Source organism: Gymnogyps californianus, chromosome 18, assembly GCF_018139145.2.
Source record: "Gymnogyps californianus isolate 813 chromosome 18, ASM1813914v2, whole genome shotgun sequence".
In the NCBI taxonomy this organism is placed as follows: Eukaryota; Metazoa; Chordata; class Aves; order Accipitriformes; family Cathartidae; genus Gymnogyps; species Gymnogyps californianus.
Genome location: NC_059488.1, coordinates 8,036,338 through 8,064,291, shown reverse-complemented (window position 1 = coordinate 8,064,291; position 27,954 = coordinate 8,036,338). Strand labels below are relative to the sequence as shown.

At 56.9% G+C, this 27,954-nt stretch overlaps 1 protein-coding gene across 1 annotated transcript; it reads left to right on the top strand.

Moving 5' to 3' along the window:
* Positions 1-1,285: 1,285 nt before the first annotated feature.
* Positions 1,286-27,925, top strand: RALGDS (ral guanine nucleotide dissociation stimulator). The gene is made up of 18 exons (XM_050908105.1): positions 1,286-1,411; positions 19,147-19,257; positions 19,798-19,991; positions 20,391-20,465; positions 20,636-20,829; positions 21,231-21,352; positions 21,510-21,725; positions 21,855-21,958; positions 22,321-22,405; positions 23,116-23,193; positions 23,293-23,379; positions 23,743-23,775; positions 24,018-24,139; positions 24,330-24,425; positions 24,592-24,793; positions 25,138-25,383; positions 25,529-25,643; positions 25,850-27,925. The coding sequence occupies exons 1-18, from the start codon at positions 1,286-1,288 to the stop codon at positions 26,023-26,025; spliced, it is 2,382 nt and encodes a 793-aa protein (XP_050764062.1). The 3' UTR covers positions 26,026-27,925.
* The last annotated feature ends 29 nt before the right edge of the window (positions 27,926-27,954 follow it).

Below are 27,954 nucleotides of genomic sequence, written 5' to 3'. Positions count from 1 at the left end.
TCAGCGCGGGGGGAGGATGAATGACAAACAGTTTTGCCCGTTTCTCTTTGCCTTTGAAAACAAAATTACGTTGCAGGGTTTCAGCATCGTCTTGGAGGCTCAGGGCCTCTTTAAAGCGGGATCTGCAGCCCCGCTGTCCCCGGGGCCCATTTCTCTTTCCCTGAGTCTCTGCTGGGCCGAGTGCAGGTGCCCTGGTCCCTGCTCCTGCCTTTGCCTGCGCATCGGGGGCCTGGCACAGGGAAGGGGTCAGACCCTGCTCCTGGCACTGACTCGCTGCGGGGCCTCGGTCACATCCCTTCGTCTCCCCAGGGACGCTGCCTGCCGCCCCCATGGCGACTGTGACAGTGTCACCCCATAAAGTCCAGCTGTGGACAGTGAAGGGCTGGGCAGTGCTCCGAACACACGTGGCACTGTTGGCGGAGGGCTGAGCTCATGTGATGAGATAAAACTGGTCTGTTCAGACAAAAACACATGCTGTTAATATTCATGCAGTTGAATTTAATACTTTTTCTTTGGGTAGTGGGGTGTGAACCCCGGACCTAGGTGCTGTACGAGCACCTGGTGATACAAGGCTCCTCTTCCAGAGCCGCTGTCACCTATATAGCTTTGCTCCCTCCCACCCTAGTTAAAACCCCGGCGCTCACCCCTCCAGCTGGGTCTCCGGTGAGCGTCGCCCACCCCTTCCCCATCCCAGTGGCCCCCAAGCTTCGCTCCTCCTGGCACCTCCGTGTCCCCGCCGCCCGCAGCTCCCGCCTCGCGTGTTTGTGGGCTCGGGGGGTTTTTCATAGCTCGGCCGCCTCCCACGGCTCCGTGTTTCCCCCCTCCCCTCCCCGCTCCCGCGGGGGCCGGGCCGGGCCGAGCCGGGCCGGCCCCCGGGCGGGCGGAGGCTGCGGGAGGAAATCCAGTGCCTGGTTTTGCAGCCTCGCCGGCTCCGTCCCGGCCCCGCGGTGACATCAGGCTGCTCGGCGGCGGGGGCGGCTGCGGGCTCCCGGCGCCTGCCCCGCTCCTGCGGGTGCTCCCGCTCCGCCGCCCTCCCGACCTCACCGAACCGCCCGCTGCGGCTCTCCCTGCCCGGTGGCTTCGGCCCAGTCTCCCTTGGGCATCCATCCATCCATCCTCACCCCCGGTGCGCCCGCCCGGGTATCCCCCCCCCCCCTCCCCGCCGCGTCCCGGGGGCGCTGGCGGGGCCGGCGGCGGAGCGCGGCGCCGGGGATGCGGCGGTGCTGCCCATGGTGAGCCGCCGCCGCGCCCCGCCGCACCATGCCGCCCGCCCGCCCCCGAGAGGATGTTCGAGGGCTGCCGGCGGGCGCGGAGCCTCTGGGGCGGCGTGAGGCTGGAGGTGGCCGGGGAGAGCAGCCCGGTGGTGCTGCACAGCTTCACCCAGCTCGACCCCGACCTGCCGCCGCTGGAGGTGAGTGCGGGGATGGGGATGGAGGGGGGGGGCGTCACTGCTGCGGTGAGTTTTTTTTGGGGGGGGGGGCTCAGCCCGCCGCAGGGTGGGAGCACGGAGCGGGCCCCGGCGCACACCCCTCTCTGGTTTGGGGTTCTCCGCCTCGCTGGCAGCCTGGCCAAAGCCGGCCCGGATGGCTGTGGGCAGTCTGCTACACGCAGTGCTGTTTCATTTTATTTAATAAATGGGTGCCCCTGGTTGATCTTTTTGCCGTGTGTCCCTGTGCCATTGACTGGCAGACAGGCAGGCGGCCAGACTCTGCTGGGAGAAACCAAAGAGACGCTCTCCCTCAAGGCAACCGAGGAAGGGGGCAGATTGCTAAAACCGGGAGCTTTTAATATTTTCTTTGAGACTCTGGCTGCTGGAGGCAGGAGTCTGCTCAGATCTGAGCTGCTTGTAAAGGCTTTAGGCTTGTCCAGACCACAGAAGTGTCCTCTGGGGGAAGGTTACGGGCATTGGGAGGACTTTGCTGGAGGATGCAAAATATTTGTGCTTCTTTAGATTCGACCTCGGGCGGTTCAGAGTCGGACTGGTCCCCTGGAGGTCTCAGCCTGAGTGGTTTGTTGATGGCAGTAGCATGTGGAGGCACCCAAAATAATCTGAGTCAGAGCTGTGCCTTTTTTCTTAGTAAGGGATGATCGTCTTCGGCGTGCCAGGAATGTCATTGATTCTGAGCAAACGGTGTGTTAGGAGAAGCTCAGCTGGAGGAAGGTTTTGGTGTTCAGAGGTGGTGCTTTCACGGCAGAGTCCGAGCCCTGCAGACTGGTGATGCAGGGGTTAATATCAGCAAGGGTCAGCAAGTCTGGCTTTGCTGGGATTTAGAGCCAGCTGCAGATGTGCTTCTCCGCTCTGGATGCTTCCCGCTGGAGGGGGGCGGCGGAGGGGGGAATCACCACTAAAACCTTTTGAGTTACTGTGCAGATATCCGGGGAGGGCAGCCAGCGTTTCGGGGGGCGATGGCTCTTTCTCCCAGCACTAAACGATCTACCCCGTAACCTGTGATGGAAAGTCTTGGTCAGCCATGGACGGGAAGGGATTATCTCAGGCTCCGGCTGTATCGGTTCACCTCTGGCCTGGTGGCAGGGGCTTGTCAGCTCTGCCGAGAGTTCGTGAAAGCTCCATCCAGCTTATTTCCCCCCCCCCCTTCTCCTCCCTGCTTCTCTCTCCTGGGGGTGGGCGTACTGACATTGTTTGGAGTACATCATCTGGTTCGTGTTATGCCTGGCAGGAAGTCCAGCCTCTCCGGCCCGCCGCGCTCCGGGAGGCCGAGGGGCCGTGCTTTTGGCAGGGAGAGCAAGACAGAGCGGGGAGGAAAAGAGGGGGTGATGCAGCGTGCTGCTCTTACCCCAGGGGAGAGGCTGCCTGGCACATGGCGAACCCCCATGCACCTCAGCCGGAGGAGGCTCCGGAACTCAGGAGAGGGTTTGGCAGCATCTCGGGCGATGGGGGCTGCAAAGGCAAAGTCACTGGGGCTGAGGGTGGCTTTGCGTGGCCCCCGCTGGCCCTCAGCAAGCCCCCGCTCGCCTGAGCACAGCAGAGAGAGGCGACTGCCCGCCAGACCTCCTCTGAAGTCATCTTTGCCCAGATTTCTGCTCTGGGCTGTACATGGGTCTGTGCTGCGTAATGGTTGGAGCACAGTCCCAGCATCTGATTGCTTGGGCTTTCCTCCCAGCCCTGAACAACTTGCAGACAAATTTCTCCTTTCTCTGTACCATCCATTTGCAAGTGCTGGCAAGAAAAGGTGCATCCCAGAGTGGTGTATGGTGACCCGCTGCCTCCTGAGCAGCTTTGAGATGCTCGGAGAGCCGCTAACCTCTAGCGTGTTCCTCTGTGAGGGCCTTCACGTTGCTCACTGAGCCCCGCCGGATGGGTTGTGCTTGCCGGCATTGCAGTGCACGACTGGGGAAAGGAAAAACAGAAAGAGGCTCAGTGTTGTGACAACTGTCCTGGCAGCAGCCTGGCGTGGTTATAATCCTCGGGTAGAGTTACTCTGCAAGATGCACGCTAGGAGGAGAAGGCAGATTATTTGAATAAGAAAACCCCCGGAGACCGTCAGTGTTTTGCTAAGCCCCGTTGATCGCCCTGCAGCGCTGCCGCCGGTCCCCGGGTCCGCAGCAGGAGCCTGGGGCTGCCGCCTCCGCCGAAGGGAACGGTGCTTCCCAGGCTCGGCGTGTCCCCTGTGCTGGGACAGAGCTGGTTTCGGCGGAGCTGTGCCAGCTTATGGGGTGGATAGTCTGGTCCCACAGGGAATAGAGGATCCCTGGAAAGCTGCTGGGCAGGTTGCGGGGAATGCAGATCTCGTTTTCCGTTCCGCTCCTCGGCCGAGCCCCTGCGGATGTCAGCAGGGCAGACCTTTGCCTGTATCCCGCAGCAACGGCATCGATCACCCAGGCATTGCTTTGAGGTCCTACTCGAGCTCTCATGGCCACATGTTGCCAAGTGTTCTCGCAGTGATTTTAACCACAGGGAATGGAAAATTTAAACTGACTGTCTCAAGCGAGGGATCGACAGAGCAGCTTTGCAGACCTTTTGCTTTGACCTTTCCAGTTCCAATCCATCCCAAATCAGCAGCGAGTGTGAATCTTTCCTCTCCAGCAGCAGCTGCAAAGTGAATTTGGAGGCCCTCCTCTTGGTCCTTGCTGGACAAGCATGCCGTAAACACCTCTGCAGATGACACAGACTCCAACTTTCATGACGCTGACATTGCCGAACCTCTAGACAAGTGGCTGGGCTAGTGCATATCAAAAAAACCTTGTGTCCTTGCTATTCTGGCTCTATTTGTTTTCTGAACAATTAGGAGATTTTCAGTTGCTAAACACATCCTCGAAAACTTGAATTGCTCAGCCCAGATGCCTTGGAGGTCAGTGCTTGTTCTTTACAGCCAGGAAGCAGGCGAGGGAGGGGCAAAGATATCTCTTAAAAGCCATTTTCTTTTAGCTTCCTATGGTGCCTTTGGAAGAAGATCCTTTTCTCCCAGCCTGTTCTCCTCCCCCAGGCACAACCTGATATGCCCCTTGCAATTTGCCGGATGAACATCATCTGTTGGTATTTCTTGGATGGGGACCTACCTTCTGGCTCCCTTCCAGAAGGGTTTGGAGCCGGTGGTGAGGCCGAGAGCAGGCTGAGATGCTGATTGTTGGTGGCTGCTGCAGGGTGGGAGTAACAGAGGTGGGAGGAGGTTTTTTATTATTGTTTGATATGGTTAGAGAGAAGTTTCTAAATGTGTTTGTGTAAGGATCGTGTTACTCGGAGGCTGCTGTGCCATGTTTCCATAGGGGTGGGAAACCCTCCGGTACTGGGATCTTGCTGAGGTTTTAGTGGGTTTAGTACCAGACTGGCAGCCCTGGAAACTGAAATCTTTGTTTATCCACAGGCTGGATGGGCAGCCCTCCCCCAGGCCACCCCTGCGCCTCGGCTTCGCTCCCGGGGCTCCCTGCAGTGGGTGAGGCAGGAGGTCCCGTGCTGCAGCTTGGGGTGCTTCAGGGCCCCCCAGATCACACTATTGCTCTGCTACGGCCATCTATTTTCTAGCTATTGGGGCGGGATTACTGGGCAGCGGCAACTAAATGCAGTCTTGGAGGATTTCCACGCTTCCAGGCTTTCCATGCCTGGGTTTGGGGTGCAATGAGCAAAAAGAGCGTCGGACCAGCTGTGCCTGCGGGGATGGGTCTCGCTCAGCCGGCATCACTGTTTCGGAGCTGGGGGGGTTGGCTGTGACCACCCCACAACTAGGGCCAGAGCATGGCCTGTTTTTAGGGCCGCCTGAGTTGGTCCGGCCATAGGAAGGGCTTCACCACTAGCAGCTCCTCCATCACCCTTTCCAGCTCTCTAATTTCCAGCCGCTCTGTCCCCCGAGGGATGTGTAATTGAAGGAGTAGAGAGCTTATTTAGGTCACTCTAGACCACATTTAAAGGCTGGGCATCCCCTGCTTGTACTTTCTCTAACGCTGTTATCTCCAGAGCTGCCTAGTGACTGGCTTTCAAGCGGACGTGTTCCTTTTATTTAAATACATACTTGCAGCAGGGCCGTTTCAGTTCTCAAGTATTTCTTCATCTCCCACGGACTCAGCAAGAGGGGGGAAAAATGTCGTTGCTAAGGAGCGGGATTTGGATACAAAGCTGGCCGAGCTGCTGGCGGGGGGCCCGGGGGGCTCCAGTGCAGCTTGTGGTGGGTCAGAGTTTGTGCATTGCTTTGGTGAGATGGCACCTGCGGGGTCTGGATCAGGGGGGTCGGGATTTGAAGCATTACTTGGGCCTTGGGGAGAAAGAGTTGAGTCGTAAGGCACGTACCCTCCATAGATTAATTTGTTTATCCGGTGCGCGGTGCTGGGTTAGACCCAACGGCAGCATCCATGGCCTGTCCGAAATGTGTGTTGTTTGCTGCGGGGGTCTGTGGGACCTTCAGTCTGCGGCGAGAAGCATCTGTCGGCTGAAAGGTGAGGCTGGCATAAGGGCTCTTACGAGGAGGGACTTAGTGCCCAGGGAGACCTGTTAAGCATCGCACTGAAACTGTATCGCAGGCTCCAGCTGGAGCGTGCCTGCCTGGGAAAACCGGCAGCAGGGGATGAATTGAGCAGTTCGGCTACTTCAGTTGTCGGTTTGTCTCATTCCTGTCCCTGTGTGGGGACTCACCCGCACATCACAGCAGCCCCAGCCCTCCTGGCTCAGGGAGCTCCAATAAAGATGCATTTGGACTTTGCTCTTGAGTCGTTAGGGAAGGGGAGCGCTGAGCTCCTCCATGGAGTAATCCCAGCCACTCCCCAGGGGCTCTGCCTCGCAGGTTGGCCATCTGAATGGAGACATGGGGATGGGATGGGAGCAGGGACAGAGGTGCAAGGGTGCTGCACGGCGAGCCCGCTCTGAGCGCACGCTGCAGGCTAGCACAGGAGTAGCTTTACTCACGTGCAGTCTGGTGTTTGCAGAAGGGCTTTTGTGGATGGGCCTTTTGTTCTCTTAACACCTGGGAACAGCTCTCCCAGAGGCAACAGGAAAGTCCTTTCCTAAATCTGTGCACGGGCCATGCCGTCACGTGGGCTGCAGTGAGCAAACGCCGGTCTCCTTCCGTGCAGTGAGGTGGCAACTCTGCAGCACCTAAAACCTCTGTCCCTCTCCACCTGATTTTGTTTGTTTTGTTTTTATGATGTTATGCAAATAATCTCTAAAGTTTTTGGTTACGTTCCTGGCGCTGCGTTGGTACAGGTTCTTATAGGGCAGCGCTTTTACATTAGATAACCTCCAAGAGTTTCTCTCTAACATACCTGAGGGTCAGTAGTTATGTGACAGCTAAATGTCAGTGGAGATTAAGCACATGCAGAGGCACATGCGTGGCCTGTTTCACTTGCATAGCTCGACAGCAGCGAGTTTGTTTTCATTACACAGTTGGTATTTCAATGAGCCCTGCTATCAGAAACACGCTGGGACGGGGAAGGGCGTCTTCCCACTCTGCACGTGGGGTGCTGGGCGCCTGTGCAGCGGGGCTGGTGGGCACAGCTGCCTGGCGAGCCCCAGGGTCGGCGGAGGCAGGATGGAGATGGCTCCAGCTGCCAGGCACCAGCCGAGTCCTTGGAGCTGGCAGGGGAGGAAAAAAGTTGTTTTAACTTGCAAACAGAGCAGATTGGAGAGGAAACTCATCGGAGGCAACTTCATCTGGAATGCTGAGGCATTATTTTTAGAGCGGCTTTTCTTTCTGCTAACCACGCTTTAACAAACAGCAGCTGAGCTGAGGGCTTGTGTGGAAACCTGCTTTTCAAAGGACTCGCTACCTGTCTTACCAGAACTTCTTTTCATGTGATGGAGCAAAACCACACAACCTTTCCCTGCTCTTTTCAGTGGTGGGGTCTCCATGGAGACTCGCAAGCTGAGAGCCTGCCCTAGGCTCCCGGCTCCAGCCGGCGTTTTCATTTGTGAAATGATGTGTTTGGTTTGGGTTTGCCTCTTAGAGTTGGAACTAACTTCAGGAAACCATCGTTTAGCCAAGCTGGGCAAAGCAAAGCATGTTGCCTGAGACTGGCAGGGTGAAAACTCAGCTGTGGGAAGTGAGCAAGGATGCTGGAGCGCACACCTTCGTGCGGTCAGGGGGTTCAGGACCTCACCTTCCAGTTTATGCCAAAACCCCAGGGATTTTGTTCAAAGACACTTGCCTAAAAGGCTCAGCTGGTGCTGCCAGCGAGGTCTGGCTTCGTGCATCGGAGCAGCAGCAGAGACGGTGAGCTGCAGGAGCTGGGGGACGTGGGGGGTGTGAACTGGGGCTGATGGTGTCACCCCCATTCCTCCCATTCTGTGACCCCAGTGATCACTGCAGAGTTTCCAGAGCAAGGCTAACGCTCAGTTTGGTTTATCACCTTAAAGCAGCCCGGCTTTTCTCCAAACATTGCTATTTGTTTGCTTTTGATTACTTTTTTTTAGTGGGTATGTGGTCCCAGCTGCAGTTCTGCTGGTCAGGACCCCTTGGCCGGATCCCTGTGCTGAGCAATGCGGCGGCAGTGCCCGTTGCTGGTGACCATCACTGCTATTACTGGGTTTCTGGACAACACGGTTTACTAGATACAGTCCCGGTTGCAACAGTGAGAGCTGGCATTAAGACAGGCCCAGCTGGTCCCTCCCTCGCAGCGCACTGGGGGTGACTCAGAGCGTAGCTATGGCTCACACCAGTGTCATAACAAACACTTATTTTCTGAGGTGCTTCTTGGGGGAGGGTATCCCACAAACTCCGTCTCTCCCAGTCCTCATTCCCATGGATTTCAGCGTATTCCTCAGCAAAACTCAGCTCTGGGAGGATGGCGTTGTTTGAGGCTTGACCTGTCTTAGTCCAGGCAACGTCAAAGGAAAAGAGCCTGGGAAGGAAGGTGAGCACCTCTGCCCTCTTTGCACTGATGCTGCCCCATGGTCATTGTACACATCAGCTTTTTGGCTATCCCAGGGTTTGTCCCCCAGAATCATTTTAAATGGGAGGGCGAGCCGCAGGGATGCTCACCTGCGGCTGGTAATCCCAGGGGTGAACGAGGCAGGGTGGCAGGAACAGACGAGTCGGGGTGGGAGCGTGCCTGTACTGGCTCGCCGAAGTGCCATGGCCAGGAGGAAGAGGCTTACTTGTGTGGTGTTTTACCTGCCATGAAAGAGCTCTAGTAACATGAGGGAGTGCTTGCCTGCAGATGCCTGCGGTGACCCAGCACCGGGTTGAAATCCCACTGCCCGGTGTCGCCGAGCAGATGCAGGTGTGCTGCTGCGGATGCTGGTACGTCTTCGTCATCAGCCATCGCTGGAAAAGGGCTGTGTCTTAAGCAGCGGGAGAAAACATAGTTCCAAAAGTCTGTACTGAATCAGGGTAGGTGGGAAAGTGGAGCAACCCTGCGTGAAGCTGCCTGCTCTCTCCCCGTCACCCCCCGGCGTTTGGCTAACACCTGAAGGAGGGTTGGCTGCCTGCAGGTCCCGCTCTGGCTGATGTTCCAGCATGGTCCACGGCAGGACCTGCACCTACAAGTGCAGGGCTGAGGGTCTGGGGAGGGAATTCGTCCCACCACCCCGGCTGCCCGTGCCCTGCCTGGACACCCGCATTCCTCGTACCGCAGCCACTCTCCACCCTCTGGATGTGCAGGATCCGGCACACCCAGCTCTCGGGGCAGGGCCCGGGTCCAAACCTCACTGGTTGGGCTCCTGGTGTGCGTGTTCAGGCACTTGACAACAGCTGGATTTTTTTTTTTCTTTTTTAATTTTTTTTTTCAGTTGTTTTCTCCCCAAAGGTGCCAATTAAACTTAAGCTCTCAGTTGCTTCAGCTGTGGAAATCAGACTTAGTTGACTGAGCATCCTGATTGCAGGCCCCCCAGGTGTCGGCTTGTTGACTCCTGCCCCTGTACCTGCTTATATAGCACCTACTGCCTCGTTGCCTTAAATGCTACCTATTTAAGTAATGCTCCAAAGGTGAGATTTTCTTGATTACAAAGCAAAAGTGCTTGCACTTCCCCCTTCCAGCTTCCCACAGGCACCCCAGGGAGGGAAACAAGTAAGGCGGACCATCCAAGAGGAAAATCTCTCCCGGATCAGCCCGCAGCAGCCCTTCCCTAGAGCGAAGGGGATGGCCTGAGACCTTCAGCTGGGATGCAGTGGGACATGCTGGGGCTGCGGGTGTCAGGAGGAGGCTGGGACAAGACGGGCTCAGCCCGGACCTCCGCGCAGGGCAGCCCGGGAAGCACGCCGGCAGCAAATGGAGGTGTCCTACGTCATCCCGGCCGGGGTGGGAGTCGGGCGCGAGGGGCACGGCCGAAGAACAAAGGCTCGCATTTATTCCTCCCGTCCTTTCACCAGCAGCCCCTCACTGCCTCCCTGCACTGGATTGTTCCTGCATTTTCTCTGCTTCAGCTGTTTACTGGGTCACCCTGATGCAGACACACACACACAAAGAGCGAGCCATCCGGCGAGGCTATTCCTGTGCCACCGGCACCGCAAGCCCCTCTCCAGCCCTGAGGAGCACAGTGGTGGCATTGAACTGGGCTGGGAGGAGAGCGCCTGAGCCTGCCCGGCTCCAGGGTCAGGGTGGGCCAGGGCCATCCGGAGCCCCTCGGGCATCCTCCTCTGCACAGGCTGGGGTGATGGGATTTTGGGGAGGGGGGCCCAAGAGGTCTGGGCTTGTCGGCTTTGCCCATGCTTCAATCACATCAGCTTTAATGGAGGGAACGTAAGTTTACGGAAGGCAGTGTAAACACATGGGTGGACACATTTATTTCACTAGGGCTTATTTTGGTTCAGCTTATCTAAGCTAAGGATGTGTCTGAGCTAAATCGAAATTAACCTTGTTCAAATTGCAACGCAGGGTGACGGCACAGTTACTGTAAGCCAGACTGCAGCCAGACAGGGCTGTGGCTTTTGGACAGCCTCCAATTTGTCCACCCGAATCTGTGCACCTTCAAAATTACAGAAAGCTAGGACTCTCTGCTTTCTTTTTCCCTCTCTGCAAGCTACAGCAGGTGGGTTACTGCATAGGCAGCCATTTACAGCCATTTAAAGCTTATCTAGGCTGGTCGGGAATGGTGCGTGGCGAATATTGGCGCGGGGCCGGTGGGATGGTTCGGCATGGCACGAGGGGCTGAAAGCCACCTCCTGGGTCTGGGCTGGTGTTTTATGCCTGGCAGTCGCTGGAGCCATCGTTGTTGCGTTGCCCTTTCTGCATATCCCACACGCTTTGCTCGTGCCGCGGGTGTGTGCCCGGGTGTGCGCTTTGTTCATGCGGGTCAGGTAAATGCTGGGGGCGAGGGGGACAAAACAAGCTGGTTTTAGAGCAGCTGATACTTCTTAAAATTAATTTTTTTGGCTCTCTGGACTGGCACATGGGCTATGAGCTGAGAGCAGGAGAATATTTATTCAAGGCTTTGTGTCTTTGAGAATGTAAAGACTTGACTTTTGGGATAGGTGAACTCACTAGCTTGCAGATGCTGATACATGCAAGGGACAAGTATTGCCCTGGAGCTGCAACAACGAACAAGTCTGTGTGTTCTGGTTATCATGTGTTAAGACATAACTGACATTTCAGGAGTGACCGTAACAATTGGTTTCAATGTACATCAGCCCTGAATGCCAACCTAATCGGTTGGCATACATATGGCAGTTCTTGCTGCCACAGAAATAACACACTTGGTGCAAAAGGGCCCTGTTTCAGCAGCGGAATGAATAGAGTAACATTAGATCAGGTAAGCTTGGACTGTAACCTCTTCGCGACACACACCCTGTTTTTCTTCGCATTTGAACAAGGCACTATAGAGCTGTCATGTTGCATGTGACTCACAGGTGCTACTGTACACACACAAAAAATAATCAATTTTTGAACTTGTTTCTGTTATGGTTTTTGCAGATTTTTCTGTTCCATCTTGGTGAAATACAGACCTTTGTTCTGAGCTGAAATGACGTAGTATGAGACACTCAATCTTTATTTACTCTTACAGAGCAATATGTATTAATCTTTTATACACCAGTTTTCACCAGTCATGTTGTTCTGGTTTCACTTCCAGTAACTACCCTCCGGGCTCTAGGCGAGTTTGTAGCGGAGCAATTGCTCTGTAAGCGAAGGCCAGCTGCGTCTCTTGTATGCAAGCCTGACTTTGTGTAGGCGTTGGTGCTGAGCATGGATGCTGCCGAAACGCACGCTGAAGTGATCACAAACACAAAGCTAAGGACTGTGGAGCAAGAGCTAGAACTGCTGTGTCGGCGGGATCTTTTTTCCATCAACTTAGAGAGGAAGCAAAACCTGCTGCACTCAGTTTTCTTCTAACCTTCAGCAGCCTGCGGAGGCAGCCCATCCCGGCACGTCCCGTGGTAGGAAACTCGAGGGAAGTCCTGCTTTGGTAGCGTTTTCACGTAGGATGCAAATGGCTAGGTAGAGGTGCTGGTGGTCTTCATGTACTCCAGGGTGTTGGAAACAGAGGGTTTGGAGTTAAGCAGTCATCTCTGGCATCTCTGGCACTACCAGTTGCAGATGGATTTTGCTTTTCCCTGGAGAGTCCCCCTGGCAAGGCTGATCCCCCAGCACCTGCATCACCCCCTGTGTCAGGGGGCCTGATCCGGCCCCTTGGAGGCCGGGGGGATGGAGTGTACGCGGAGCGTCTTTGCAGATCTTTGACTCTTGATTTCCAGACCATAAAAAGAGCGGAAAAGTCTCTACATGTGGGAAGGCTCTTAGTTTTCTTTAAAAGCAAAACAAAAGCAAATGGGGGAGGAATCCTGTGTATCTGCTCTGTCTCGTTTCTGGACCTGAGCGCTGAGCTCCTAATCCTCACTCCAGCCACTGACTCACTGCATGCGAGTCACAAGATGCCTTTGTAACCGATCCGCCAGCCGCTGCTTTCTTGTCTTCCTAAGCCACGAGGGTGGAGAAGGCTGCCTTTGAATACTGTCTCGAACCCCTCCGGGTTATGGACACAGGATCAGACCCGCCGTCAGTCTCGGGCAGCCCCAGACCCCGAGGGAGGAGGTTTAAAATCCCCACAAGAGGCAGATACGGGGTGATGTGCCCCCTCCGTCTGCCCCGTCCTGCTCCCTGGGAGTGCATGGCGCTGGGGGATGCACGGCCCCGGGGATGTTCCCTGCGGGCGCTGGGTGCAGCTTGCCATGCTGAAACACCTGAAGCAGAGCGAAAGCAGAGCTAAGGGTGTCAGGAAAGCCCGGCTGCAGAGCCCAGCAGTTGATGGGGAGAGAACAGGCTCTCAGCTGTCGCCACTGTCTTGGTGTCCTGGCAAAAACACCCCCTTTTCATAGTGGGTTTAAGTTTAGCTTCTGGCCCTTTTTCTATTCTTTTCCTGTTTCCCCCTTTGTCATTATGTTTTAATGGGCTGTTGGAATCGGTCCTGGTTTGAGGCGGCTCTGAGCAAGCAGGAAGGAAGGCAGAGAGTGTTGAAAACCCAAAGGAATCATGTCCATCTGCCTAACATCTCTGTGCGGGGAGCAGTGCCGAGGGCAGGGGCTGGGTGCAGCCAAGCCGCGGCGGGGGACTTGAGTTCCAGCAGCAGCAACGGGAACACGGCTCGGGGAGAAAAGAGACAGCGGGAGATCAACTCGCCCAAGGCCAGCGTTGGCTGGAGAGAACCATTGCACCCCAGTGCCACCACGGTCATCGCTGGGATGGTGTTTGGGAGCGAGAGTGCTTCTGCCCTCAGCGGAGCTGCTAATCCAAAGCACGTGCCGTGGGTCACCGGGGTAGGCAGGCACCAGCACGGGGCACCTCTCCTTTCCCCGAACACAGGGGATATTTGGCAGCTTCCTCGCCAGTTTTGGGTAGTCTCTGTGGCCTTCCTGAGCGCAGCCAGGGGAAGGAAACTGCTGCTGAGTGTGAGGAGCAGACGGGACAATCTCGACCAGCGGAGCCGTGGGGGAACATCCACCGTGGGGCTTTTTGCCTGGAAGTCCCTATGAGGAAGGGTGTCATGCTGTGTGTGCTTATTTTGGATGTGTAGGACAGAGGGTACTTCTGCTTTTGCGATCTTTGGTTCACGGAACTGCAGTTGTTTTCCTTTCACTAGATGGGGGGGTGGCTTTTTTCCTATTTCCTTTTACATAATGTCGTACACTTCGGTTTACATAAGAGGCCCCAAAGTCGCTGCTGTTTGTTGCATGGGTTCAGGATTTGCTCCTGAGAGTGAAACTAAAGTTAACTTGGGGCTTGTGTCAACAGTGGAGGATGCGGCCCTTGGTGGAGCCAGTTTCTTTCGTTTCTGGAAAGGCCCATTTCCCATTGCCGGTGAGAAGAGATTATTCTGAGAAGGGACTGGGGATTGTAAAGACCAAACCCCTACTTTCTGTTTCTGGCTTTACCAGCTTTCATCACGTCCTTTTGAACTTGTGCAAACACGGAGCTTCAATGAGAAACTCCTGGTGATGTCTCTGAGGCTCAGCTCTGCCTTTTCTTGTCTCTTCAGGCAGCGAGACTGTTAATTCCCAACAGGCGCGGGTTCCCGGCTTCCCATGGGCAGGGTTAGCGTCTGCTTCTCTCTTGTGGCTGGTAGCAGCAGCCCTTTGAAATCACGCTGCAAAGATACTCTCAGTGCTGTGTTATACCTGTCTGTAGAACAGGCATTTTGGGTAGCCCAGCTGAAAGGGAACAGAGTAACACGAACATCTTGATCTTTAAACCAGCTGTTGTCCAGGGAGCATCAGTAAAAGCACTTTAAGCAGTTTTGCCTGTTCCACGTGTGCTGAAATTAATACCTTTTTCCAATAACAGTTCGTTATTTTGTGCCTTTGGAGGCCAATGCGCTAACCCAGGGCACGTGGGACCAGAGCTCTTAAGACCTGGTAATTGTTGGATAATTGTCTGTGTGTAACGTGCAGGGATGCTGTCATGCTCACACTTAATCCTGTACTTTGCTCCTGTCTTACTAAAACCGTCTTTGTGACTGATCTCAAACACTTTCCAAAACGCAGATCCCTAGCCAATATTTTGCTTTGCTGTTTGGCTTTTGCGTTTTCCCCTCCCTTCAGCTGGCGAGAAGAGACGAAGGCAGATTCCCTGCTGCTCTCTGCCTGGCTCCTGCGAGGGTCCCTCACACCGCAGCCCTTCCTCCAGGCTCGTGAACCTTGGCTGCGTCTTGGAGCTCGTTATTAAACCGCTGTGTGAAGACGTGGGGTTCGACGCCACACCGTGTACTAGAACATTCACCAGAGAGTAGAAGAGTTTATTGCATGGAGCAGGAATTCCTCCCCGGTGTAGTCACCAATGCTTTGAACTATCAGTGGAGAGCTGTTGCTCACGCAGCCCGGGGCTATCTGCAGTTGGAAGCGGCGGTCTCTAAAACCAGGCAAGCCATCTGGTGCAGACCTCCAGTTTCATATTTCAGGGGATGAACTCCTGCAGAGTTCACTTACGGCTGCTTTTGCAAAAGCCTCCGACTGCAGAATTGGGCGTCTGATACCCCTAAGTTAAACATGTGGTTTTCCCTTGTGCCCCTCCATCGAGAGGCCTTTTTCCTGCTGTATGGAGAGGAGCAGGATTGCACACGGAGCTGGAGAAATCATGGTCAAATGTTCATTTTCTATGTCTTCCTTTTTTTGGTGCCCATCTTGAAATGCATTGGATCTCACTTTCTGGGGTGCTGAGTCCCTTCCATATGAGTTTGGTGGAAGGTGCAAATGCTGTAACCATCAATGTGCTCAAAGTTAGTGCTTTCACAGAAGAGCTTTGCTGAATCTTGTTGCAGCCATTTAAAGTGCTGTCTGGGCCTGTTGGATGCATCTCTTCTACCAACGCAGTGCAGTCAGCGGAAGGGACTGTTCACCTGTATCTTTGCCGTGGTGCCGTGCTCAGTTATTCAGGTTGAACCACTGATGAAGGAGGGTTTGCATGTGGGTGCTGGGCTGCGGCCATGCTGGCTGAGGCCTGACTCATGTTCCCATCTGCTATGAGGGGCAGAAAACTCCCTCCAGCAGATGTGTAGGGCAGCCAACGGGGAGCAGTAGCTGTTGCAGTAGTATTTACCAGTGCTTGTCTGGTAAAGAGCTCTTTAGAGACCACTTTGAAGACGTTCATCTTTGGTTGACTTGCTGGAAATCCTGGTGTGAATGCCAGGCTTAGGATTGCAGCGTTCTTGGTGGCCGGCACGTACCTAAGCCACAGGTCAAGGTTTTGTATCTCTCCCAGCCCTGCTCCCACGCTGTGTCTCCTCATCTGCAAAGGGAGAAACGTGCGTTTGGTGCAGGTGTTGGAGTGGGACTTCACTGGCTCCGTCCTGCTGCTGCTTTTTGCTTCGTTGGTTTTTAACCAACATGTGCGGAATGCACAATCAGCATCTTGGAGAAGCAGCGGTAGGAAAGAGGAAGCTCACGCAGAATATAAATAGCCAAATTTTAAAATGTACCAGTGTAGCAGCTCGCCTGGCTCTTGGCATGGGCCTGGCTGAAGACGGCTGGGAAGCTGCGTACTTCGTGTGTGGTTTGCAAAGGGGGAACTTTGGGGGATATCGCACAAGTCAGCAAGACAAAAAATGAATGAATCTGACAGTCTTGAATATGGGAAGGAAATGAAATTTGCTTCTACGCACATCAAAATCGGGTGTATCCTCCACACGTGACACGAAATACAAAGTGAAAACCCCTACACATTACGGCAATACTTTCCACTGTAGTTGCACAGCAGCTGCCAATGATTCATGGATTGATCCTGGGACATTTTGTCCTCCCATATGACTTGATTTCTTTATTAATTTAATTGCATCTCAACAAGCATCTGATTTTTCTTGATATTTGCATCTGGGGTTTAAAACTGCGCAGCCAAATCTCTTTTCTGAGTTAGACTGTACAGGGGTCTGGTCCTGCTGGACCCAGAGCTTTCCTCCAGCCCAAAGTCAGCATAACTGGAAGATACGCAGGGTAGGGCTCATCTGCAGGTTGGGTGATAAAGACTGGGAGAGAGCCCAGGAGAGCTGGTGTGAAGTACCATTGGTAGTGATCCGCCTTCTCTATCACTGATGCCTCATCAAGAGGCATCTACTGCTGTCACTTCTGGAGGACGGCACGTGGCTGTGGGCACCAGGGTCTGATGGTCTCTGCGGACAAACTGGGAAGAGTTCCCACAGCTTTTCTTTCTTTTTGTTGGAAATAGCATCTATAGATGGAAGAAAGACAACCTGGCTGACTTGGGCTCAAGTTAGGTACCGTCACTGTAGGTGGCTGATCCAGAGCGGACGCAAGGCTTTAGCAGTGCTGGCAGCTCTCTCCCGAGGTCGTGCCGGTCCCCCTGATTCCCAGCTAAGGCGTCTGTGCTTGTGGGGTCGGGGGTGACTCACCTGGCGTAGGAGCACCTCGTTCCTGTCAGCTTTTGGTGGTGAGAGGGAGAGGTGATGGGGGAGAAGCCCAGCTCTCTCGGCTGCCAGTGCCTTTAGCTACGTACCAGATCGCCTTCCCCTCGCTGACATGTTTAAACGGCTTCATCTTCCCCGCACCGGGGCCAGTGTCATGGGTGGCCGCTCTGGCAGGGCTCCCAGCGCAGATGTGACATGGGGCTGCAGAGGAGCGGGGAGTCAGGGCGGGCTCAGGGGCTTGTTCGTGCCCCTGTCAGTGTTCAGGCCGTGTGGTGCCAACCATTGGGGCTCAGGGCCGCCAGCCCGTCTGGGTCTGGGCCAGCTAAGCTGGGGGAAAGCTGGGGTCAGATCTGCACTACCCCCAGCAGCCAGCATCGTCAGCCCAGGAGATTTATTGAGGCAGGAGGGAGGTGTATTTTCATGTCACGCTGTCTAGGAAGGCGCAGGGCACGCTGTGCTGGTGGGTGCCTTTTCCATTGAAATTCAGACCTGTTTATACTTGAACATGAATTTATGCCATAATTTACCCCAGAGCATAGAACAAGAGAGGGACCGACTCAGGTGTCCGGAAGGACGTCTGTCTGTCCGCTGCCTTGTGCGGGTCAGGGTTGGTCTGGAAGCCAGTGAATCCCGGGAAAGACTTCTGATGTTCACAGCACAGCTGAAGTTAGGACCCTCACAACGCCTCGAGCTTCAGCAAACCAAACCTCTCCGTACTCTGGCATGAAGTGAGAAGAGCAGGTTCAGCAGAAAGTGAGGAAGAAGTCCAGTAACCCTGCCCAGGGGGATTCTCTGTCCTCGTTCATTACAACCATGAATGAGAGGCTTTTTAAAGCTTTCTCCATACTCTTTGAGCTGGCTGTGGTTCCCTGCCTTGATTCCTTGCTAATAACAAGCACTTGACTTGAGCAGGGTGTGATGACCGCGCAGTGACCGCTACTGTGAGGGTGATAATAAAGAATGGCGGTTAAAGAGCATGTTAGGTGCACGTTCGATACGTCAGCTCAGGGTCATGATCGGCGCTTTCTGCTCAGTGTCTCTTGAGATGTGCAGTGTCGTCTGGAGCCGGGGCCCTGGGCACGGCTGTTCCCACGTTCACGGGGAGCAGTTTGGAAGGAGGATTTTTTGCAGGGAGCAGCGTCGCTCCTGGGGCTCCGTCCTGGGGCTCCATCCTGGGTCGTCCCACGGCAGCTTCTTCCCCGGCGAGCCCTGCGTTGTTGCCATTGCTCAGGGTTTTTTTGTGCTCCTGAGAGGCAGATTGCAGGCAAAGCCGCGGGCTGGCTCTGGCCCCTGGCTGGCAGTGTAATATGCAAGGGGGACTTGTCCCCAAGCCCCTGCGCCCCAGTGCGTGGTCACCTCCCCCTGCTAACCGGCTTACTGCTTTCGGGCATTTTCCCCATCTGCTGAGCAGTGGGTTTTGCTGTGTGTTACACCGTGTCCCACCATTTGGCATGGGGGATGGAGGGCGGGGGAGATCCCCGCGGTGTTTAAAAGGATCTGAATAAATCCTCTTGAGAGGCACTGACTCAGCAGAGCGTGGTGAGAGAGGAGGAGGAGGAGGGAACCAAATTGTCCTTGTGGGGCTGGAGCCCCGCCGAGCACCGCGCTGGCATGTAGGGCTGGGGGAGCTGGGGAAGGCGTGTGCCTGGGGACCTGCCCCGAGAAGCATCCCCTCTTTCCTCACCAAATTTTAGGTGGTCTCCGTCCCCCAGAGCAGAAATGTGAGCCTCGTAGCCCTGTCAGGCTGTGGCCCGGAGGTGCCTGTCCCCAGGGGTGCAGGGACATGTCCCAGCTGTGCCGGAGCCCACCCTGGCGCTGCTCCCTGGGGTTTCCCCCCCAGTTTTATGCTCCCCCCTTGGATTTCTGCCTTGTGTGTGTGGCCAGCGCTGCCGAAGCTTGTGGGCAGCTTGGTTTCACAGTTATTATTTATTACCGAAGGTGCGCCGAGGCGCTCAGTTATTGCAGGGGCAGATTACGGAGATTACGGTCAGACCAGGCGGCAATGTCACCTTACGGGAAAGGCAAAGCCTTGGGGAAGGGGAAGCAGCCGGGGCTGGGTACGGGGGTGCCACCCGCCCCCCTCGCTGCCCAGCGAGGGATCCCCGCTCTGCCCAGCATCCGGTGCTGGCGCAGCCTGGGTTTGCAGAAGGGGTGAGCTGCAGAGCCAGGGGACACGGAGCAGACCGAGAGCAGCTTCCCGAAGTCCTGGCTCTGCCTGTGTGCAGGCTCAGGTGGGCCCAGGGTTAAGCTGGCCAGAAAGACTGGTGTTGCCTGGTTTGCATTTCTGAGCAGGCGAGGGAGACTCACTGCCTGCTGGCTGTTGCCTTTGGCTTGCCAGGATGCCTTGTATGAGCCCGCAAGAGCATCTCTGCCACCCTTTGCTCTCCTTATCTCACGGTGTATCTTGTCCTCCCGTGCAGAGCTCCACACAGGAGATCGGAGAAGAGCTGGAGGATGGTGTGATCTACAGCATATCACTCCGGAAAGTGCAGCTCCATCACACAGCCAACAAAGGGCAGCGGTGGCTGGGGGTAAGCTGGGGGCTCCGCCAGCCTCCTGCCGTGGGCTGCTTTCAGATGTTTCCCTGCCAGAGACGTGGTGACCTGGTGTCAGGGCTTGGCAGGGTCGATACCAGCCCATGTCTTGCCCTGTTCTTGCTCCCCCATACACTCCTGTCCTGGGGGGTCCTCCCAAGCCTTATCTGGGAATCATGTATTTATTTGGGAGCAGGGGCATGGGAGCACCTGCGGGAAGGGGTACGGGGGAAACTATCTGAAGCCCCATTTTGCAAAATAGGGCAACTCTGATTTGCATCTAGATTTCAGCAACCTTGAGGCCTTTCCTGGGATTTCCCAAACGATCAAGTCTTCTCAGCTGGGTTGCTGGTATTTGGTGTCCGAGGAGACCCGGCTTCCCTTTCCCCAGGCCCATCACGAGAGCCCCAGGCACCGTAGGGGGTCCGTGGTCCCAGCCTAGACCTGAACCATGGCTTCTGAAGCTGGTGGGACCGCATTGAACTTGAACGTGTCTGTCTTCACCCAACCCACTGACTTCTGCTCCTGTCCTGGCAGTTTGAGAATGAGTCAGCCTTAAACCTCTACGAGACATGTAAGGTGCGGACAATAAAAGCTGGGACCTTGGAGAAGCTGGTGGAGTACCTGGTCTCAGCCTTCAAGGGCAATGACTCCACCTACGTCACCATCTTCCTGTGCACTTACCGGGCCTTCGCCACCACCAAGCAAGTGCTGGACCTGCTGCTTAACAGGTGAGGTTGCCCTGAGCCCCGAAACACAGCCGGGGGTGGCCGGTGTCTGAGCCCCCTCGGCCAGGAGAGCCCCAGCATCTTCTGCTGCCATGCCTTGGGGGGCTGATGGGCTTCTCCCAGCTCCATCAGCGTGAAGGTTTTGGGGCAGGGCAGGGAGGACACAACTTCCCAGAAAGCTGGAGCCCTTCCAGCTGGTACCCTGCTGCGAGGTGGCCAGTGCTGGCTGCTTCCCTCTTCCCGTAACGCGGGGGCTGTGGCAGAATGGGGGGAGCAGGACAGCGCGTGGGAGGTTCATCCCGACCCCCTGGCAGAGCTGGGGGTGATGTGGAGGGAGAAGAGGCAGCGCTGAGAGGCAGCTGAGTCCAGGATGCTCACTGCCTCCTTGCTGTGCCCCACCAGGTACGGCAAACTCCACGTGCAGGCAAATGGGGACCACGCCAGGCACGCTGTGGACGAGAGGATGGAGCTGAAGAAGTAAGTCTGACCGTGCTGTGGGTGAACAAGAGAAGGGTGTCTCTGGTTGATAGATTTTCCGTTCTCATCCCAGGCTGTTCCTGGTGCCCAGGGTGTGTTGGGGTGCACATGGGTTTCTCATGGCACCTGATTCTCACCCAGGCTTGCCTGTGTTCCCCCTCTCCCCGTAGCACCATCTCCTCCATCCTGGGCGCCTGGCTGGACCAGTACTCGGAGGATTTCCGCAAGCCCCCAGACTTCACCTGCCTCAAGCAGCTCATCTCCTACGTGCGCCACAACATCCCCGGCTCGGACCTGGAGCGCCGAGCCCGCATCCTGCTGGCCCAGTTCCAGCAGCAAGAGCAGAGCGAGTCCAAAGCAGAAGGTGGGGTCCTTTCCCCGCTTGCAGGGGGTCATTTGGGGCTGCAGGTGGAGAGAGTGCTACCGGTTGGCATCGAGGGTCTCCAGAACCTCTGGTCTTGCCATGTGGCTGAACCTCTGTAAACCCTGCCTGCGTTTACACGGAGGCACACCGGGAAGCTAATCCAACTGAAGCAGAAGTGGGATTTCTAAGTGGATTAGCTAATCTGCCTTTAATCCTCTGCAGACACTTGCGTCCAGGTTTAAAATGACTATCCTTTTATCTGAGCCTCGTTTCTCGAAGTGTGAAGCCAGATGGGGATTGAGAGCCCGGGAGGTGGGGTGTGGGTGCCCGCAAAGGGCTGGCGTGGGTCGGCGTGGGCCCCGGCAGCGCTGCGATGCTCAGCTTCACGCCGTCTCTCGCAGCTGTGGACCACGGCAGCTGCACCTTCCAGCTGGTGGAGGAGAACGGGGTCGGGGACGGGAAGCCGGATTTCCTCTCCTTCTCCCCAGAGATGGTGGCAGAACAGTTCACGCTGATGGATGCTGTGAGTATTCATTCGACAGCTGGGTCGATGGTGCTCTGCCTGCCTGCTACCTGCTGCCCTGGGCACAGGCCTGTCTCTTCCCATCCATCTTTTCCTCCTGGCCTGTTCCCTTCCCAGGGACCCCGAAGAGACCTGTCTCCATCCCTTTATCTTCCAGGAGCTGTTTAAGAAAGTGGTGCCTTACCACTGCCTGGGCTGCATCTGGTCCCAGCGGGACAAGAAGGGCAAAGAGCACTTGGCGCCCACCATCCGTGCCACGGTCTTGCAGTTCAATAGCGTGGCCAACTGTGTCATCGCCACGTGTCTCGGAGACCGGTCCCTGAAGCCGCAGCAGAGGGCTAAAGTGGTGGAGCGGTGGATCGAAGTGGCTCGGGTAGGACAGGCTGCCATCCTGCTCACCTCCTGCCTCAGCCCAGGGCTGAGGTTTTGCCGTGTGCGAATCCCAGCAGATCCCTGGGCTTTTTTTAACGCTGAGTCCTGTCATCTCCTTGCCTGCCCCCAGGAGTGCCGCATCCTGAAGAACTTCTCCTCCCTCCGAGCCATCCTCTCAGCTCTGCAGTGCAATGCCGTTCACCGTCTGAAGAAGACCTGGGATGAGGTCCTACGGTAAGCAGCGTCTTCTGGGCTCCTGCGGCCGCGGGGAGGTTTCAAGAGGGAGGTTGTGCTGTGGCTGTGGCCCTTGAATGTGTAGATGGGATCATCTCAGCTCCAGCATTGCCTCTTGGAGTGGGCCCCAAACCCAGGGACCAGTGTAAGGGGTCAGGGACCTAAGGAGGGTGAGGAAATAAAAGCACCATCACCACCTCCTCCTTTCCATGTGAAACAGCCTGGAATAGCCCCCAAACAGCAAGGCCCTGCTAGAGCTGTGAGCATTGCGGGGGTCCTTTGGGTGAGCCGAAGAGAGCCCAAGGAGGAGACCCCAGGGTGGCACCATTGCTGACTTCCCCCCCGTGTTTCTCCCTGAGCAGGGAGAGCTTCCGCACTTTCCATGAGCTCTCAGAGATCTTCTCCGATGAGAACAACCACTCGCTGAGCCGGGAGCTTCTCATTAAGGTATGGGGATGCGGCACTCGCGACACCCTGTCTCTGGCAGGGAGCTCGGGCTGATGCAAGCAGAAGTTTCCACGGTGTTCCAGCCACCAGGCTAAAGTCCTGGCAGCGCTGCCGGGGTTGCAGGCATGGGTGCAGGCAGGGCGTGCTGAGTCTGAGGAGCAGGCAGGGGTTTTGAACTAGGCTGGGCTTTCTGCTTCTCCGCCCAAAAGTTGTCATTGCTTGAAGTTTGCAGAGCAATTCAGCAAGCAGAGATAAGCAGTGGGATAGGATCCAGTGCACCAGGTGACGGCTTCTCCCCAGAGGCAGCTGCATTTTAACAGCCCAGTGCAAAGTCCTCTTGATTTCAGGTGGGGTTGTAGGGTTCATGAAAGGCTGCAGCAAAAATGTCCTTCTTCCCCATGGAGCCTCGCTGCAGCTTCCCAGCCTAGCTCCAGTTTGGGGGCTGAGAGGACACAAAATGCAAAAGGGAACAAAACATCCCATTAAGGAGCTATTTATACAGAGCTGGAAATGGGAGCAGCAGTTCCTATTCACTAAGCCTCTCCTCCCTGTGAGCCATGAAAAAGCTCAGCTTTGATTTCCTCCTCTTCCCCTCATCCCTCTTTCCCTCTACAAGGCAAGTTGTACAAATAAAAGCAGGGGTGAATTTTAGCTCATCTCTTAGTGCAGTTTCCCACACGCACTGATCCCCACCTCTCCCCACCATCCAGGAGGGCACGTCCAAATTCGCCACCTTGGAGATCAACCCGAAGAGGGCTCAGAAGCGGCAGCAGCAGCAGCGAGAGATGGTGAGTCTGGCACAGCCACCCCCGTGCCCCCTCCCCGGCGGCTGCCTGGGCTGGTCCCAGCTCTCTGCTGACCCTGGCTGTCCCTTGCTGTCCCCGCAGGGCGTGATGCAGGGCACCATTCCCTACCTTGGCACCTTCCTCACGGACCTGGTGATGCTCGACACTGCCATGAAGGATTTCCTGGACGTATGTACCTCCATCTCGATCCTCCGCTTCATCTCTTTCCTCCGCACAGCAGCCCCAGAGCCTGGGCTGATAAATGGAGGGCTGGTCCCCCATGCGTCCTATGCCTGACACTGCACCCTGTGCATCCTATATTGGACACTGCACCTTCTGCATCCTATATCCGACACCGCACCCTGTGCATCCTATATCTGATACTGCACCGTGCCCATCCACCTCTGTCAGCCCCTGGAAATGGGCCGCTCTCGTGCTGCCCCTCGGCAGGGATGCCCACGATGCAGTGGCAGGGAGCTGGGGGGGCAGGGAGGGATGGGAGCAATGTTTTTCTGCCTGCTCCACACTGACGTTCGGCTCCTTCTTTTCCAGGGCGGGCTGATCAACTTTGAGAAAAGAAGGAAGGTGAGAGCTTTACCCTGGCAGCAATACAGCAGGGTGGAAGGAGGAGGCTGACTTGGTGCAAGCCCAGGCTGTGCCAGTCACTTTGGGATTGATCCCTCTCTTTTTTTTGCTGTCACGTTCTTCATTTTTGGGGAGAGGGATTCTGGTCCTTCATATCTGCTTCCGTGCATGGGGCTGGGCTGTTTGTGGAGGAGGCTGGGGCTGGCAAACAGATGTGGTCTCACGGCCTCCATTTGCTGCAGGAGTTTGAAGTCATCGCCCAGATCAAGCTGCTTCAGTCAGCCTGCAACAACTATAGTTTCACACAGGAGGACCAGTTCGTGGACTGGTTCCACAGCCTGGAGCGGCTCAGCGAGGCGGAGAGGTGAGCGTGAGCGGGGTCCAGGGCCGTGCTGCCCGCGCATCAGGAGGTCCCACCGCTTGTCTCCTCCGGCTGCGGAGCAGCAGCTGCCCCATGCTGCACTCCCTGCTCTGCCTCCCTCGCCCTGCCGGCACGGTGCTCACTGCAGCCGTGGCAGCGCAGAGAGCTCAAACCCTCGTCTCTCCCCTCCCAGCTACGGGCTGTCGTGCGAGATCGAGCCGCTGTCGGAGTCAGCCAGCAACACGTTGAAGGCGAAGAAAAACACGGGCATCATCAAGCGATGGAGCGAGTGAGTCTGCTCGTCCCCGGCGGGATGTGGGGTGGAGGTGGGGGCCAGCATGGGGCATCTCCCGGCTGAGCATTGCAGGGGACCAGGCTGGGGTGGCCACTGTCCTGCCAGCCAAATGCACTCTCGTTCTGCTCCCTTCTCACCTGCCCCACGTCTCTCCTGGCAGCCGGCAGCCGCCGAGCACCGAGCCCTGCGCCAGCGGCAGCTCCCACTCAAAATCCTTCGACCAGCTCAAGTGCGGGCAGTACCTGTGCAGCGGGGATGCCACCGACTCGGTGAGCGTCACCTCCGCCGGCTCCAGCAGCTCCGACGTGGAGGAGATCAACATCAGCTTCATCCCCGAGTCCCCCGACTGCCAGGAGAAGAAGGTACGGGGCAGTTCACGGGGTCCGGGCCTCCGGAGGCAGGTGCGGCCATGGCGTGGGGACTGCCCCACCTCTGCCGCGGCGCTGGGGCTGGGGGGAGCGGGTGGGGGTCCCGGGGGGCTGTTCCTGACCTGCCAGGGCTAGGGAGGCCCCTGCCCTTTGCTGCTCCGGCAGCAAGGCAGGGCTCTTGCACCTCCGGTGGCTGTAGTTGTGTCGGTCCCCCGTTGTCACAGGTCAGTGAGATCCCTCTGGCCTCCCTCCCCCAGCGCTGGTACACCCCGTCTGTGGCCGATGGAGAAGCTAAACCCACTGTGTCCTCCGCATCCCCTCTCCTCCCTGCCCTCCAGTTCTGGGAATCCACCTCCCTCTCCTCCCTGGACACGTCGGGCATCGGCTCGGGCTCCAGCAGTGCCTCGTCCTCTTCTGTCTCCTCCACGCCGGTGACGGCCTCCCGTACCCACAAGCGCTCGGTCTCTGGCATCTCCAGCTACTCTTCCCTCTCGCTGCCCCTCTACAACCAGCAGGTCGACGACTGCTGCATCATCCGCGTCAGCCTGGCTGTGGACAACGGCAACATGTACAAGAGCATCCTGGTTAGTACGGGGCACTCGCGGTGACGCCGGGGAGGGGTGGCTCGCCCCGCTCGGATGCGGGCATGGCTCATTTTGGGAGGAGACAGTGGCGGGAGGCTTTGCAGCGTTTTGTACCCCCCGGGTTAATAACGCTCTGCGCTCACAGGTGACGAGCCAGGATAAGACCCCAGTCGTTATTCGCAAAGCCATGGCCAAACACAACTTGGACGGGGACCGGCCTGAAGACTATGAGCTCGTTCAGATCATCTCGGAGGAGAGAGGTGTGTGCTGGGGTGTGGAGGGCTTTCCTGGGGGCTGCATCCCCGGCCGGCCATGCAGCCCTGCAGCCTGGGCAGCACCGGGTCAGAGCTGGGCTGGGAGGTGACAGCAAGAGGGGTCCCAGCACCCAGGGACAACTCTCAGCCCCACTCTGGGCCCCTTTCAGGGAAAGGGTGCCCAACTGACCCCTGTCCTTGGTCACTTCCAGAGCTGAAGATCCCCGACAACGCCAATGTCTTCTACGCCATGAACTCCGCCGCCAACTATGACTTTGTGCTCAAGAAGCGGGGCTTCTCCAAGGGGGTGAAGATCAAGCACGGCTCCAGCTCCACCCTGCCCAGGATGAAGCAGAAAGGCCTGAAGATCGCCAAAGGCATCTTCTAGCCTCAGCCCCACTGCCACCCATCACCGACGGGGCCTTGGGGGCAGGCTGCTCCAGGCTTGGCTGCGGCCGGTCCTTGTGCCGCCCAGCACGGCGAGAGGAGCGACCCTCGCCCACAGGGGACGGCCGGGCATCTCCCTCCCGCACCGAGAGCTGGGGCGCTTTGGCAACCAGTGTCGGCTTCCGCCTCTCTCTGCACAAGCCCCCGTTTCAATCAGGTCTTTTTTTCTACACAGGAAGGCAGCGGGGGGAGAGAGCTGGGGGTTTTTTGGGTTTGTTTTTGGTTTTTTGTTTTTTTTTTTTTTTTAAACCTTCCACGGTGCGACACTAGTTCAGCCACCGGCCAGCCCAGAGCTGGAGCCCGCCTCTGCCGTAGGTGCCTTGTGTCCGAGCAAGCCGGGGAGCAGTGGCTCGCAGAGGGGCTGTTTGCAAGGAGCAGAGCACGAGCCATCACCCCGGGGCTGCAAAGCCTCCCACATGGTGGGTTGCTCTCCTTCCCAGCTTTCCTGGCATTGTTTTACCTCCACGTCCTTCCTCCCTGGGATAACTGGTATCGCCAACGCCGCGCATCTCTGCCTGTCCTTCCCTTGGGAGAAGCTGTGGACGCCCCAGGCTGGGAGGCGAGCTGGAAAGAATGCAGCCCCGCACCGGTGCTCGGAGCCCCATGGAGGAGGGCTGTGTCCGTGCAGTGATGGAGCAGGCGCCTCGTGCTCTCGCCAACTGGAAGCTTGTGTGGTCTCGCTCCTCTCCCCGATCCAGCGCATCCTCCAGCTAGACTTCGACAGCCCGTGTTCAAACTTGCACCAAAGATCAAACGCCAGTGTCTCTTCTACCGTCGGGGGAAGCTTTGCGCCGTGCCCCTAGCGCTGCCAGCCCAACGAGGAGGAGGAGGAGAGCAAATTTCTGTCTGAACTTGTGTAAATAGAGACCTTGGGTCTGCGCGGGTGGGTGAGAAGCCGGAGAGCTCAGGGTGCTCCAGGTGCCCCGGCTGCCACCGCCTGACCCACAGAAAGTGCCACTCACCTTGGGCTTTAACCGGACTTTTTCAAACACTGACCATGGGAGAAGCAGCAATGAGACTTTTTTTGTATAAAACAAGAAAGTTTACTGATTTTTTTTTTTCTTTTTTCCTTCAGTATTTATTGGTTGTAAATAGAAGAGATGAACTTGTACATTTTACTAATCCAGCCTCCCCCTGCCCTGCAGCCCAGTCCCTCTCCTCTCCCCACCCTGGTATTTAAGGCTGCTGGGAGGGACGTTGGCAGCAGCAGCATCGCTGTGCCGTGCTCGTGGGGCACAGACCCCGCCAGCCACCCCCTCCCTTGTTTCTCTACCACTAGTTGCTTGAGCAGAGGCAGAGATGCTTGTTTAATCATTGTAGGAAACACTAACCAAAGGCGGACCTTTTTTTGCTCCTGGCTCCATCTCTTTTTTTTTTTTAAGCGCTTCCTTCCAGCACATCCATTCTGTTTCCCATCCGTCGGTGCTGCCGGGCGGGTGCAGCGCCTTCCCCAGCTCCAGGAGAGGGGCCGGGGCGGCGCCTGGGGATGCAGCAACACTGCACGGCCACGCTCGGGGGGCCGGGGCTGGTGGCAGGCAGGAGCTGGGCTGTGGGCCCCTGGCACCAGGTGGGGAAGAGGCTGCTTGGGTGCGAGCATGTCCCCTCACCCGTCGCTGCACATGATGGGAGCCCCTGGCTCCTTGACGCAGGGGCAGCCTCCTGCCTCCCCCCCTGCCCAAAGCCCATCCCCTGCCCCTGGGCACCAGCGCCCCAGGGTCTTCCCTCTGCTCCGTGCCTGCCAGCTCCTGCCCACCCTGGGACCGTGCTGGCCCCCGATGTCCCCTGCCATCCCCCTCCCCTCCCGCAGGTGTCCCCCAGCAGCCCAGCGCCACCGGAGGGACTGGCTGTACCATATGTATTTTGTACCACT